The following is a 15,455-nucleotide window of genomic DNA, read 5'->3' on the forward strand; positions in this document are numbered from 1 at the left end:
AGGGGGCGGGGCCTTCTCTACTGCTGCTCCTAATCTGTGGAACGAGCTGCCCCAGCACATCAGAGAGGCCCCTTCACTGTCCACTTGTGAAACACGTCTTAAAACCCATTTTTACTCTTTGGCATATGACACAGCATGACCCTGATTTTGTCGTTTTAATCTAAAGTGCTCATTTTATTGTTTTAAATGTCATTTTAATTATCATCTTATTTTTTTATATTTTTATCTTTATTTTAATTAATTAATTAATTAATTTTTACTTATTCAATGTATCATTTCTGTGTGAAGTGTACAGCACTTTGTGTTTAGCTGGGAGTCGTTCTGAAATTGCTGTATAAATAAATGGTTTGCTTGCTTCTAATTGTTTGCAGTTGTAAAAAACAAAAAAACACCAGCTATTCTACTTCATCATGTTCAGACACGGGGACTCAGCTCGCTGTGATCTCTGCTACAGTGGATGGATGCCATTTCTGTTCATCACCAGCCTATTTTTTAGGTCTCGTCATATTTCTTTTAACCTCAGTCATTCACAGCTCTGGTTTGTCACATTGTAGCAACATGGCTGCTTTTTGATGTTGCCAAATTGTTGTTGAACATCACCAGCAAGTCCTGTTATCATCTTATTGAATGAAAACTTTATGTTTAAAGAATCACATGCACATGAGTCAAACCGTTACTAACTCTTCTGTTAGCTTAGCTTTTTGTTTCCAGTGGCGCCCAACTTGACCACACCCCCTGTCTTCATGCCAAAGGAGGTAATTACACATGTATAACTTGTTATGTCACGGAGCTAGCTGAGGTGTAGTCCACAGGGTGTAATGAAACTATAAATGTTACAACTTGTCTATGTCTTGGACCCAGACCAGTCTCGTTCCTTCACAGTGTGTCTTGTGTAACTGAGTGGATGTCTCATGTTGTGACCCAGGTCTTGGAACTCGTCTGTACACTCCACTCTTTGTGGTGGTGCGATGGGTGCTGCCACAGACTCTGTGGTGCTCCGGGGCGTTGACACGCTGGCCCCGGGCCGGCCTTCTCCCTGCTATCACGGGTTGTGGGGTATAAAGGGAGCCTACTGAACCAGTCGTTCACTGTACTCTACCTCCCAGTCTTACCTGTCCCAGCCCTCCCTCCTACCCATGCCTTCATGCAGCACGTCACTCACACACTCGTGGTTTTGACGGGGTTTCGTGCTTCACATGGGGTGTATGTAAGGCCACTCGTGGGTTTGCTGGCTGTTCTGCACAATGGCCCCCACTTCCTTTTTTAATTACACTCGAGCCATCATGGTTTCCAACACACACACAAATACAAATTGAGGTAACAGTGGTACTATAGTACTGTTCTCCTTGTAATTACAGCTCTTTATGGGGCATTAACTGCTGGGCCATTAGATTTGTCTGACAGATACAGAAATAACAGGAAATAACAAAAAGGTTAATTTCTCACAGGCAATACTACATTTGTTAAACAAGAGTCGTGCACAAAGAGTAAACCACTAAGAAGGACATAGTGATTGTCTTTTCAATATACTTTAAATCAATCAATAATGAATTCAGAAATATGACAAACATGAACATGTGCAGTAGTAATAAGGCCCATAAATAGGCCTAATAAAGCACATTGTCGTAAAATGCAATGTGAATGCTGTGAATGCCTGAAATGCTTAAAAATATCTGAAATATTCAAAGCTGAACTTGCTGAATGACCTGATGTTATCAGAATATCAGCCAGCTTAACAGTAAAAAGCAAAGTATCAAAATGGAAAATGTGCTAAACAAAACTAAAAAGCACAAAAACTGAGAACTAACTACAGATCGTCAAAACGAAGAAGAGCTGAAACAAATGCTTTACGAGAGAGAGAAACAAATTCAGTGTGAATTCATTTATTAACAGGAACACAGTAGAAAGTAATCATATTATTTGGATTGTCGAACTGATTGATGGTAGGAACTACTTCTTGTATCACCTCTCAAGCATAATGAATGTTTTTGTGTGCACAGTCAGATGCATGTACCCTACTAATCGCACAATTACAAGCTTAGCAGATAACCTCAGGTTTAATCATGGGTTTCAATGTCAAGGTGAAGGTAAAACAGTGCATCTAAGCCCTGTGGCTTACTGAGCTTACACAACATTTGCAAGATTACTTACCATTTAATTTCTGTTTTTTTAATTGTTGCTCTCACACCGCCACCAGGGCTGCAGCTTCATTATGTCTGACTCCTCTCATGTCGTAATGATAGACCTTTTATACTAAGAAGCACAGCAAGCCAACATTTACAGGACATGTAACACCCAGGCCACAGATTGCAGGTGTTGTTCCTGAGATATGCTGAAGCCACTCGCCTAGCTTGGGTCCACCAAGTGCAACAGTGCAATACTCCTGTTACCTTCATCCTCCACATCTTTTCAAGTTCTTCTTTCAACCCTTGGTACTTCTCAAGCTTCTCATGTTCCTTCTTCCTGATGTTGCTGTCATTTGGTATAGTTGCATCACTATGGGTACTACTGTCTGCTTGGTTAGCCATCACCAGTTTGCCCGTATCTGGAAGTCCCACCGGATCTTAACTCGGTCATTCTTGACAATCCTGTCACGTTTTTTACCTCGGGACATCCAGGCTACACTCAACGCAGATGTTCCTGTACTCTATGCCAGACACTTGGTTATGGCATACCACGTATGCCCTGGGTGCCTGCATCTTGCCTCCGCCTGTTTTGTTCTGGATTGTCTCAGGGGCATCTCTGCACAGCCTGCACCTAGGCTCTTACCTGGTGACTACCTATCCTCTCTTCACTACTATCCAACTCGACTTCTCCAATCCAGATGACATTCCAATGTCGCTGACCTTAGAATCAATCAATCCCATTCACTCTTGGCTTACAGATCGGTGTTAAGCATCTAGAGGTGGTGGCTAACGATTACTCTATTCTATGGTTACTATCCATAGCCAGTGATCTTACTGAGGGGGTTCAGGCAGAACAGCAATGGAGCCAGAGCATCTCCTAGGTAAATCCCACACTTCATGGTGACTTTTGTGCAACTGGCTTCAAACTGGCCTCTAGTGTTGTTCACCACATTCCAGACTCCTGCCAGAGAGAACACCACGGATGGTTCGGTGGAGCTGGTTCATCCTCCTGGCTTCCATCTTTTCCATCTCTTCAAGTTTATCTTAAAACCAAGCATCTGCCTGATCACAGCTGCCATGGTGGGCTAGCTGCTTGGTTGTGGTGATGGGCACAAGTAGGGATTGTCCACAATGTTGCATTCACATCTTCTTGTCATCCAGGTTTGCCATCTTTCAGGTCAGTCTTTGTGTGTGTGTGTGTGTGTGTGTGTGTGTGTGTGTGTGTGTGTGTGTGTGTGTGTGTGTGTGTGTGTGTGTTTAGCAGGGAGAGAGCACCAAAGTGAAAAAGACAGCAGGTGACAGCTGAGCACCTGCTTTTTATAAATAAACATCAAGTGTCTTTATTAAGCCACTAAGCAGCAATAAATGAGTCCAAATAACACAGGAAACAAAATGGGAAGTGAAATAAACAGAAATGTTTGACATGTATCACATTCAGAGACAAAGACGGCCTCCTTATATTTCCATGGACTACACAGCAGAGCAGGATTCAGTGTCTATAATTCAGAAGAATATTAAGACTTGATGAAAGAAAACATTTAATTAAAAAATTAATCAGTGCATCATCATCATCATCATCATGTTGATTATGACATGACTGCTTGTTCAGCATCTATTCAATTAAGACTAAATCACCTTCTGCAAACTGAGGCTTCTATGTTAGTTCCACACATGAAGCAACCATCACACCTGCTTTATTCAAATCTATGCAGAGCTAGAACTTTCTGAAAGCGCGCACACACACACACACACACACACACACGACTCAACAAGTTTTGGGGGGTATCTGCATTTTCTCATATTTTCGATGTTTGTCCTCATACATGTAGCAGTTGTGCTCACATGAGCTGCAAATGCTGCCAGGTTGAGAGAAGGAAGCCAGAATTTGGGGAGCTTCATTTTTTTGACAGCAGGTCAGGACTGAACTGATCTTGAGGTTTACCAATTTTCTCTGACATCGTTGGCTAAAGGCCGTACTGGAAGTGCATATCTGGCCATAAAACCAAAAGCACTGGACATCCAGACACCCACAAACACAAGGCACAAGATGAAACTGGCTGCAGTATATAAGTACAGCTTTCTTAGGCATTCAAATTCCCATTCAAATGCAAACAAGACACAAAGAAGAGCACTAAATAATTTGATGAAAAACCAGACATATTCGTGGACTGAAACAACGTGAGGTCCATAACAGACAAAGAACATCAGTTTCCTAAAACTGCCTCAACCAGCACATCTCTGCACCGGCTTCATCTGCAAACAAGAAGGAAATCTGCTGTCATGAAACCGGACAAGAGGCCTCAATTAGAAAATACAAAACGAAATATAAAACAAAATACCAACAGAAAATTTATTGTAAGATAATTGCAGGATATTGCCAGTGTTGTCAGAAGAAAGCCCTGTTTCTATCAGCAGAACCAGGTTCCTTTAGAGTTTCCACTGCAGGGATTAGTTTCCAATAAAATTATTTTACCCCTTAAAATCCACTTACAAAGAAACTCTAGAGAGATGCTGGTAATGCTTAACATTTCAATCTTGTGTTCATTACTCTTCAGTATTTCACTCCTCTGTAGCTCCTTTGTTATTGGACAGAAGTTTTTACTGTTTGCAATCAATTTGTTGATCAATTTGTTGGCAGTCAAATGAGGTGAGGGGTGATGTTTACCAAAAAATATTACTCTGAAAACAGTTTCACTGCGGTTATCCTAAAGTACGTGTCCAACCTCCCACACAAAAGAGTCCTGTGAAGGCTCTTTAATGCCCCGTTCACAGTGGCCTCTGTAGCTCAGCACTGACCAGTCAGACGCAGAGAGCAGTGATCACGACAGCAGAACATGGTTGCTCATCTTTATTGCATTCCAGTAGACTGACTGGCTCCAGACTGCAGTGGAAACACAGACGAACTCCAATCTAAAGGAACCTTTAAGATCCTGAAAAACATTTCCTGGGACAAAACGTTCTGCAGGCTTTGATGAAACATGACTGAGTGAATCTCTTCACTCCAGCTCAGTCATCCTTCATCATCTATGTGCAGTGTCAGGGAAACACCTTCATGGCCCGAGTCCAGTTTATCATCCATACAGAATGTAGCAAAAAGATGCTCGAGATCATTTAGAAATGGTGCGATCACAGTTTATCCAGCAGAGCAGCTCTGATTCTATTCAATACTTACATTCTGTATGTAGATAAATACAAATATTGGTGGTTTTATTGATATCTGAATTTTTGACTCAAATCAAAAACAACAACAAAACAACAGTAAGAGTCAGGCTCAGGTGACCCTGTGGTTCATCGTGCTAGCCTCTGCTACAAAGGCTTAGTTACTTTGCTCTTACACTATAAAGAGACTGAGAGCAAGTTCTCCTTCTGCCATCTTTCACATCAACACTTTCCACCTCTCTACATGGATGAAACAGAGTGCAGCACTAAGGAGGCCGTAGCAGAGAGTCCCAGTCTGTTTGAGAAAGAGTGAGCGAGGCGTGTCCACACAGAACATGTGACTATATATTACACAATAAATGATACATGATGAAGCAAAGTCAGACCCGGGTGCTCGAGTTAAAAACTTTGGGGGGAAATGTAACCGTTCCAACACACAGACCAACAGAGAAAGCAGACTCTGGTCGACACAGTCAGTGGGGTCTGCTTCCTGCTGGCTCACAGCACACGTCTGCATGTTTAGTACACTGGCTGACTGAGGCGAAAGAACGCTGACTCCTCAAACAAGAGTTACATAATAAAAACATTCACCTTGCTTTTGTCTAAACACACTATAAAAAAGTGGCTCAGAAGAGGAAGGAAACAGATGAAGGAGAGGGGCTCCCTGATTGGGCTTTCCCTAGACCATCCATCCATCCTAGACCCTCCTCAGGAATAACAACGATGCGTCACAGTTAGACTGCTAGCATCCTACAGAGTTCAGGTCATCCACAGTGTGTAGCGTAGTGAGTGTGTGCAGAGCGAGTGAAGTTTGGGCTGAGATCAGTAAAAACAGACGGAGCCCAAGGACAAATGCATTTGGCCAAACGGCTTTAATTTTTGTAACTCGTGCCATCACTACTGTGTGTGTGTTTCGTAGCAATAACCTCACTTGAATTTGAACCTAATCTTTTATCTCCATGTCATTTTAAATTAATGCCAATCTCCTGCCGTATCTCATTTCCTTCTGCCTCCACGGCGAAAGATAAAATGGTCTCAGTGTGTTTCCTGGTTGCTTTCCTCTCTGTCTAATCAAACAGGTCTGAATTAACCCTCATACAGATTCAATCTGACTTTGCAGTTTAGACCTCTGTCCGAGCAGGTCACAGGGGGAAAGTCGGGAGTGGGAGTGGGCTATATGGTGGGGTGTGAGTTCTACGGGTGATGGGAGGGAACAGAGTAGAGAAATCACTGAGATGGTTGTAGGTCCTTTAACAGCAGCCCCCTCCAGACTGCCTGACGGGGGTGCTATCGATTTTTAAGTTGGGCTTGTCCCCGCCGGCTGTGGCCCCAGGGCCCATGCGTTTCTTGATCTCGGCTGCCATGGTCATGAAAGCCTGCTCTACGTTTGTGGCATTCTTGGCACTGGTCTCCAGAAAGGGGATCACCAAAGAGTCCGCAAACTCCTGAAAAGATAAGAAGAAAATTCAAGTGCAAACAGTCAGAAATCTGCAGTCAGAATATTTCAGCCCATTAGGTGTCTGTGTGGGTTCTCAGTCATCCAGGTAGTCTAAGGAGTTTAGAAAGAAAGTTTCTTTAAGTTTCTTGAAGATGTTTCACCTCTCATCTGAGAAGCTTCTCCAGTTCTAAAACCAAATGTTGGAGAGTCCCAGGTGTTTAATCCCTGGTGGGAGTTGTCCCGTAAGACGGTAGTTGACCCACTCTTGATCAGGGTCACCCTTTCAAGTGAGATCACCGGATGCAAGATGTGAGTGGCAGTTGAGGCAGCACGATCTCAAAAATGCAACTTCCACTAGGGATTAAATACCTGGGACTCTCCAACATTTGGTTTAAGAACTGAAGAAGTTTTCTAAGCTCCTTAGACGATCCCCCGACACTACTCAGTGCAGCACTCTGATCAACTGAAGGCTTTTGAGGCAGGTTTTAAGAGAACAGGGTGACAGTGATTTACAACAGTCCAACAATAACATGAACTAGTTTTATATCCATCCAGATATGCCTTCATGTTTGATATGAACAATCAGGTCCCATCAAAATGACCTCGAGAGAGAGAGAGAGAGAGCGAGAGCGAGAGAGACAGTTATTCATAAGCAGCCACACCTTAGCAGTTGTGTAGTCCACTACTTTCTTAGTCGTCAAGTCACACTTGTTGCCCACCAGAAGTTTATTGACATTTTCACTGGCATATCGGTCAATTTCCTGAAGCCACTGCTTGACATTGTTATAGGACTCCTGTGCAATGAGAATGAATATGAACAAAAAGCCGTCTCTATACATGAATACAAAGTATCTTCAAAAATCAGGGCAAATCTTCCTCCAAACCCTGAGGAGAACATAGCAAGACAAGACTGTCATTTGTTACCAAGTTAACACTCCTTCAGATAAAAGTAGCAAGTATTGGCAAATATTTATTTATTAATTAAATAGACCATAACTCCATAAAAATGCTCACTCACTTGGTCTGTCACATCATACACAACTATGATGCCATGGGCTCCACGATAGTAACTGGAGGTGATAGTACGAAACCTCTCCTGGCCTGCAGTGTCCCACTGGAGGGATGAAGAGAGAGAAAGAGGAGCAAAGGGGAGGATATATTAATATATTACAATGATAACAAGCATATTATGATAGAAAACCAATTGTGTTTGTGAAAAATGAAACATTCATGAAGCCACCAGTTAAGCAGTGTCAACTGTTGCTTTTACCATTTAACACTGCAGATGTAAATGTAAATGTCCATAACGGACCCTAAATCCATGATACACTTAATAATAGACCAAAGTTAACCTGCACCGTCGTTGTTTTAAGTTTCTGTAGTCTGATTTCTGACAAAGGTAACATTTCTATAAAGTTGCCAGTAGACTGAATATTTCTGTTTTCCAGATGACTCTAGCCTTTTAATGACTTGGTAAATTAGAAAGCTTTGAGGAAACACATCTACCTTGAGTAGACACGCCTCAGGGCAGAGTCAAGAATACACTATACTGCCAAAAGTATTCACTCGCCGATCCAAATCCCTGAACCCAGGTATTCCGATCACTTCCATAGCCACAGGTGTATAACATCAAGCACCTAGGCATGCAAACTGCTTCTACAAATGAGTCCCTGTCAGGGGTTAAAGCCAGCGTGATATTGCTATAGGCTGCCACCTGTGCAACAAGTACAGTCACCAAATTACCTTCATACTAAAATTCCAATAACAAAGTGGAAGCAATTGTGAAGGACAGCAACTCAGACGTGACGTGGTAGGCTATGTAGACACGTTCTGTTGGGTAACTTCTCCTGGCGATCTGATGGACATATCTGAGTTTGGCGGTTGCCAGAACAGTACTTGTCTGAGTTTCAAAGTGTAAAGCTTGTTGCAGGAGGTTTATGATGTAGGGCTGTTTCTCAGGAGTTGCCCAGTGGTTACAATGAAATCGTCCAATGTACATGTAGTATAAAAAGTTCAGCAAGGATTTGACCTGTCACTTCACAAACGATCAAAACAAACATCAGTTTGGACTTGAGGAAAAAGAGTTGTTGATTCTCACAAAGCAGGAGATGGATATGCAAAGTTATCACAGCATTTCCAAGTATCAAGAGCTGGAGTGATTGCATCATGAAGCAGTCAGAGCAAAAACGGATTTGCATCATCGCTGTGTCTCCCAAAATGACAACGATCTAAAACATATTTCTCTAATAGTGAAAAACTACCTTCAGAAAACTAACAACAACTTTACTGACTGGCCTGCACAGAGCCAACTAAAAATCAGTAGGGTTAACTGAAGATCGAGCTCCTTATCAGAGGATTATTAAATCTGGAGGAACTTGAGCTGGGATAGCTGGGAGGGAGAGACATCGGTGTGACTTGTCAAAAACTAAAGTTCACTCACTCCAGGTTCACCAGTCATGGCGTCAGGTCTGCTGTGTAAATATAAATATAAACTATTGACCCCCATGTTCAGTCCACCAAATGTAACCAAGCAAACAATCCACTTTCTAAAAGCTGACATCTCACAGATTACAGAATTGTAAGTTTTGTCACACTCTGGCCAAATTTCCCTCAACCAGCCCCAAAAGAAGACCATAAATGTGGTGCTCTGTGTGTACATGTGCCCTCACAATCTGCAATTTGATGGTCTTGCCATCCAGCTCGATGGTGCGAATCTTAAAGTCCACTCCAATGGTGCTGATGTAGCTCTCTGTGTAGGTGTCATCCTACAGAAAGAGGAGGGACAGCATGATTCAGGCCAGCAGCAAAACCAGTTAAAAACAGTCATTCAGTCCAACAGAAGTGAAAAACATCTTACAGTGAGGAAGTACTACTTACAGCAAAACGCAGTAGAAGACAAGACTTTCCTACACCAGAGTCTCCAATGAGCAGGAGCTTGAACAGATAGTCACTGAAATACAAAGAACAAGGCTGAAAAATTACCATTGCAATAAAAAACAAAAACAGTGGGAAACATTTTATAATACGACCCGACTAAGTGCAAATCCCCCTTTAATTAAATGGAACCATTGTTCTTTTAATTTGAAGTAGGGATGCTCAAACAAATGTGTACCAAGTCACAACAAAAACATAAATATACTATAATATACACAATATTACCTCATCTTACAACAATCAGACTTTATAACAATGGACAATGCAACTTTTTTTCCTTTTACAATTACTGTTCAAACACAACTGTCAAAAGGAGCGTGCAGATAAACGTTAGCTAAGGTTAAGCTGATACGACTCGACCCCTGAAAAGTGCCGCGTTCTTCAAATCAGGGGTGGGCGATATATCGCATAGACTCGATAAAGGTATGGCAAGTGTTTCCACATACAATGGTTAAAATGGCTTTACTGAAACAAACCAGTATAAATTACCACGGCAACATTCACTTTTTTTCTTCCGCACACTGTGAATGCATCATTTATCGCCCCCTCCCAACTGGAGAATATTCTACCCGGCACACTGCAGTGAGCATGTGTGTTTGTATCCTACCAGACATGGAATAACATAGCGCCAGGAGGAGCTTCAGGTGACGGTGAACAAAATGCAGTAATTTGCAAAACATGCTGTTAAACTATTGCTGCAAAAGGTAAAGTCGGAAAAGTCGAGCTGCAAAAGCACGAATGTTTTAAACGTCTCCCCACACGCCAAAGAAAACGTTAAGCTGTGACAGCTGTGGCTGTTCGTGGTCAGTCATTTTCATAGTCACTATCTAGACTTTTGTTTCTGTCATTTGAGGGCATCACGTTTTTTTAAATTGTAAATATTTTATGTTCACAAAAAAGCATCTTTTTAATTTCAATGTTTTAGTAGGGCTGCTCGATTATGGCAAAAATGATAATCACGATTATTTTCACTGAAATTGAGATCTCGATTATTTGACGATATTTATTTAACAATAACAATGTATTGAATAATGACTTTAAAGATTGTCAAAAAAATAATATAAAATAGTGTGCAAATACTGATAACAGTGCAAATGTTTGCAATATAAAAAATAAATGAAAAATGAGTTCTGACTCCGCGAACCCATAATATTTCCACACCACTGAAGTTTTTTTACCTCTCTTTTCAACCAACGGCAGTCACTCTCCTCTCCAAATAACTTCTGCTTAGCTTTCCGAACTTCCTCTTAATCAGCGGTCCCCAACCCCCGGGCCTCGGACCGGTACCGGTCCGTGAGTCGTTTGGTATGAGAGAGTTGAGGCTCAGGTGTGAAATGTATAGTTTTCAGGGTTTTTATCGGTTTTCAGCATTATTTTGTTATCGTTTTTATCGTTTACTCGGTTTTCCTGGGTCTTTTCACATGTGTTATGAATAAATCTTCTTTTTTTCGGTACCGGTACTAGTTGTATTTTGTTGTATTTATCCGCGACACCTTAAAGGCCGGTCCGTGAAAATATTGTCGGGCATAAACCGGTCCGTGGCGCAAAAAAGGTTGGGGACCGCTGCTCTTAATTGTTGTGACACGTGTTCGAAATGCAGAGAGGTGCGCTCGATTTGCCACACGGAGCAGCGCGAGAGTAAAGCACGAGGGAGGGGCTAATAATCGGCTCAGTCATTTTTAATGATCGTTGAAAGCCCAGATCGTAATCGTGATTAAAATTCGATTAATTGAGCAGCCCTATGTTTCAGTCTCATGAATTCTTGTTTGACTTACTTTTTTCTTGCTATGACTCTTTGTTTGTTAGAGGTCTATGATTGACCTCAGAGAGACGTACTGTGACAGCATTGCCATCTATGAAAAACCTCTGTGTGCAACTGATGGATAAAAAAAATGGTTAAAATAAAACATTTCAGTTCATTCTGATTTTTAGTATTCAAAGTAGAAAAACTATTAAATGGTTGGTTTAAAACGAGTATGCCAGCGCTATTTTAGGCACTCTATGGTTGAAACATTTGTTTTTGGAGGTTATTCAAGCATAATGTGATATATACGGTTTAACTACAGCCAGCTTTAAGGCCTGTGCTGATTAATTGAGATAGTTTGATCATACTTAAGACTGAAACGTCACTTAATGGCAGGACTTCTGTGAGCACTCCTGTAGAATCGGGATATAGAAGACACGTTGATGCTTCGAGGAGGTAATTACTGAAGTTAACTCAGAAAGATGAATCACAGAATCATTACTAGTTAACGTTAAAGGGATGGTTGGCTCAACAGAGCTCTGACTGTTTGTCAGCCTGGCTACAGAGCTGAAGAGAAACCTGGGGTTGTTCTTATTTTCTTCAATCAGTGATGAATAGTAAGATGTTCTGGCTTTGTGGAGGGCTTTCTTATAAAGCAACAAACTATTTCTCCAGGCTAAATGATGATCCTCTAAATTTGTGAGACATGTTTGAGAGTTCTACCAGTTAGTCAAGCACTTCTGACGTGAGACTTTCTTTTTCAGAAGACCTACAGAGTTTTACGCAGTGGAGAAGTGAAAGAAGAAGAGGGAGGGACGTTTGTGGAAAAAACTTTGCAAATAAATAAACGCTGCAGAGTCTTTGCTTTCGATTTGCACTTCTTCCCCTTATATGTTAACACTTTTATACCAATATTGTCTGAGTGGCAACACCCATCATTCAGAAGAATACTGCAGCCACTTCCTGTGCCTAACGGTGAGTATACTGGGGCCTTTACTCCTCCCAATTTATTTGCATATAGCTGCAGCAGACAAAACAACTCTGACTCTGAGTGTAGGCCTTCAGTGTTTTGTGTGTTAGAGAAGATGAGACTTAAAGAAAGAAGAAAGAGAGGACACTTTTTTCAGATGCCGGTTGTTACTTTGCATCGTGTTTTCACATCCCAGGTGAAGGGGACCCCTTCTCAGATGACAAAACTTAGCTATGACCCTTAATATCGAGACTCTGAAGGTGCGAACATGAAATTAAATTTGCCTCCACAGCCTGTGATGCCTACGAGTTCTCTGTCCTCTACCTTTGGCGTACTGCCACAAACTTAATGGATTAATTCTAAGTCTATGAAAATGTATCAAATGTAATTACACACTAATGGATGTATATTTACAAAAGAGAGTACAAACTCACATTGTTGTAAATATTTTATTATATCTTTTCATGGGACAACGCTGAAGCTATGACACTTTGATGCAATGTGAAGCAGTCAGTGTACAGCTTGTATAACAGTGTAAATTTACCTCTGCTGAAAATAACTCAACACACAGCAATTAATATCTAAACCTGGCAACAAAAGTGAGAACACCTTCAAGTGCAAATGTCCAAATTGTGCCCAGTTAGCTATTTATTCCTACTCAGCGTCATGTTACGAGGTCTCAGGTGAGAAGCTGGTGTTATTGCTCCCCCACTCTCTCATTCTGGAAGTTCAACATAGCACCTCATGGAAAGAAGAACTGTCTGATAAAAAGAATTGCTGCTCTACATAAAGTTGCCCTGGTTATAAGAAGACTGACAGCACCCTGAAACTGAGGTGCAGGTCCAAGAACACACAGCGGTTTAACAGGACTCACTGTGGAGTGCACAGGCAGATTATGAGTGTACGATTAATCAGTCATAATCCCTTGTACATTCCTTAAACGTATAAATATTTATATCACGTGTGTGTGTGTGTGTTTGTAGATTAGATAGATATGAACACATTCAGGGTAATTAATGTAACAAGTTCCATGGTGTGACATTCAAGAATTTCCAACTAAAGTGTGGACACTATGTTTTTGGTTAGCAACAGCCTACACAAACAACACAAATGAGCTGCCTTTGCATACATCTAAAAAGCATTGCTATGGAAATAGTAAAGTTTAAATGCAAGTGGGACTAAAAACGTATTTTTGTCGACTGTTCCATACTGTGGCCGTCTCCATGGAGAAAGGGGAAACAGTGGGCGGAGCCTGTTCGCCCAGGCTACAGGTCAGCCATAACACGCCAGTACAGCCCAATCACCAGCTGGTAACGTTACACGTTTTGGCTCTGGTATCTGAAACGAACAATAACCGCGTTTCTTTCTTTGTTACTACATTAGTGTTTCTCTCTACACTGTTTTGTTGGGGGGTCGTGGTTAAAGGTCCGCGGTCACGGGGGAAACGGGAGACACGAGCAAGCAAAGTATTTGTTGATGTGTGGAGAAACCGCACTGGGAAAGCTGACACGTTAAAGAAGCTGTTCGCACCCTGTTTACAGAAGCCGAGCCGCTGTTCTCCATTAGCACAACCAGCCTGGTGTGATGTAGCAGAAAACTAGCCAAACACAATGATACTTCCTGGAAGAAGACAATAACAACAGCCGTGCAGCTGATTGTGTTTAATGTGAAACTCACTATTCTGGATTCATGCTTGCAGTCTGGATGTTTCTCTGTCGGCGACTCGTCTCTTCCTACTCAGGAAAAAAAGATGACTTGTATGTCCGGATATCAGAGGCACATCGACGGTTGTTTACCGTCCCCGTCACTGCTCTGACTCCTCCGCTGTAGTCGGCTTCTATCGGCTCTTATAGCTTTAATCCTTACGGACATAAAATCGTTTCCTCCGGTTAGGTTAGTGTATTTTCTCTCTTTCTGCCTTTCTGTGACCGTTCTTTGCTAAATGTATACGACGACTGCGCAGGTGCGGTAGTGACGAAAGGTGACGTGTAATTACGAAGCGTAAACCTTTTTTTTTAAATACAGAAATGGTGGCTCGTGGAGCTTGCCAGTAGCTCCCGGTGTTTCACGTTAAATGACTTTTACACCGGATTAGATTTTTTACATATTCTCCGTGTTCCACGTGCTGCATCCGCCGATTGGACGGCTTCGCTGACGGCTCGTCTCCCTGTGTGTCACGCGGATGACAACCAGCTGTTTAACACCTGCTGCTTGTTTAGGAATCACGCCCACGCTAACCTGTGCTGGTCAGGTTAACGTGGACATCTGTGTGGTCAACATAACGTCATCGCAGCCAGTGTGCCTTGCTTTGTTAGCGCAGAGCTGCTGGAGCTTGCGTTTACTCTCAGTGTGACTTTTCTGATCTCAAATTATAAAACGTGATTTAAATTTAAAGGCATCATACAGTTTATTGGCGAACCTGTGTGTGAGCAGGCTTTTTGGTTTAGAAATAAATATATTTAATGACGCACATCGATTAGATTAGCGACCGTTTACCTCATAGTTCTTCCACCGATCTCCTTAAATACTATTATATTCAGGAAACTCGTCATAGGCACAGGTAATCGATGGTTATTGTGAAAACTATCTTTAAATAATCAATCCCAGGTGTTAGGGGGAATATGCAAACATTGCCAGTGTTGATTGAGTTTATTTGTAATGTGTTGATTCAATAAATGAGTTCGAAGAATGAGAGTTGTTTTAGCAATTCAGAAATAAACTGGTGAGTCCACTACAAACCATCTCAGCAAATAAAAATGCATGTTTTTCTTTAGCTTCCTTTTCAGATAAGGATCGGCTCTAAACAGACACGTGTCTCATGGTGTTGCAGCTCAGCTGATGCCACAGCCGGAGGGAAAATGAGACTGAAAACATATGACCAGTTTAAATTACAACACCAGTTATTATGTGGGGCTAAATGAGGAATTCAAAGTCAACTTTATTGTCAATTCTGCCACATGTACAGGACATACAGAGAATAGAAACGACGTTACTCTCAATCCCTAGATAAAATAGCAAATGAACATTTAAATATAAGAGTGATTAAAAAATGCAGGTAAAATAATTAAAAAGTAAAAATTTTAA

The 15,455-nt window shown here is 41.6% G+C and overlaps 1 protein-coding gene across 1 annotated transcript; it reads right to left on the bottom strand.

Annotated features, from left to right (window-relative positions):
* Positions 1-4,462: 4,462 nt before the first annotated feature.
* On the bottom strand, positions 4,463-14,540 carry LOC143416614 (ras-related protein Rab-1B). The gene is made up of 6 exons (XM_076882043.1): positions 14,049-14,540; positions 9,601-9,673; positions 9,393-9,488; positions 7,742-7,837; positions 7,386-7,517; positions 4,463-6,730 (listed from the first exon to the last, which is right to left on the bottom strand). The coding sequence occupies exons 1-6, from the start codon at positions 14,060-14,062 to the stop codon at positions 6,536-6,538; spliced, it is 606 nt and encodes a 201-aa protein (XP_076738158.1). The 5' UTR covers positions 14,063-14,540; the 3' UTR covers positions 4,463-6,535.
* Between the last annotated feature and the right edge of the window lie 915 nt (positions 14,541-15,455).

This window comes from Maylandia zebra, linkage group LG3 (assembly GCF_041146795.1).
Source record: "Maylandia zebra isolate NMK-2024a linkage group LG3, Mzebra_GT3a, whole genome shotgun sequence".
Taxonomy (NCBI): Eukaryota; Metazoa; Chordata; class Actinopteri; order Cichliformes; family Cichlidae; genus Maylandia; species Maylandia zebra.

What these genes read in the sequence shown, in the direction of transcription:
- LOC143416614 (XM_076882043.1), bottom strand. An exon ending in GTCTTCTACTGCGTTTTGCT is followed by an intron (nt 9,489 to 9,600) that starts GTAAGTAGTACT and finishes CTCTTTCTGTAG; the next exon opens with GATGACACCTACACAGAGAG. An exon ending in AGACCATCAAATTGCAGATT is followed by an intron (nt 7,838 to 9,392) that starts GTGAGGGCACAT and finishes TCATCCCTCCAG; the next exon opens with TGGGACACTGCAGGCCAGGA.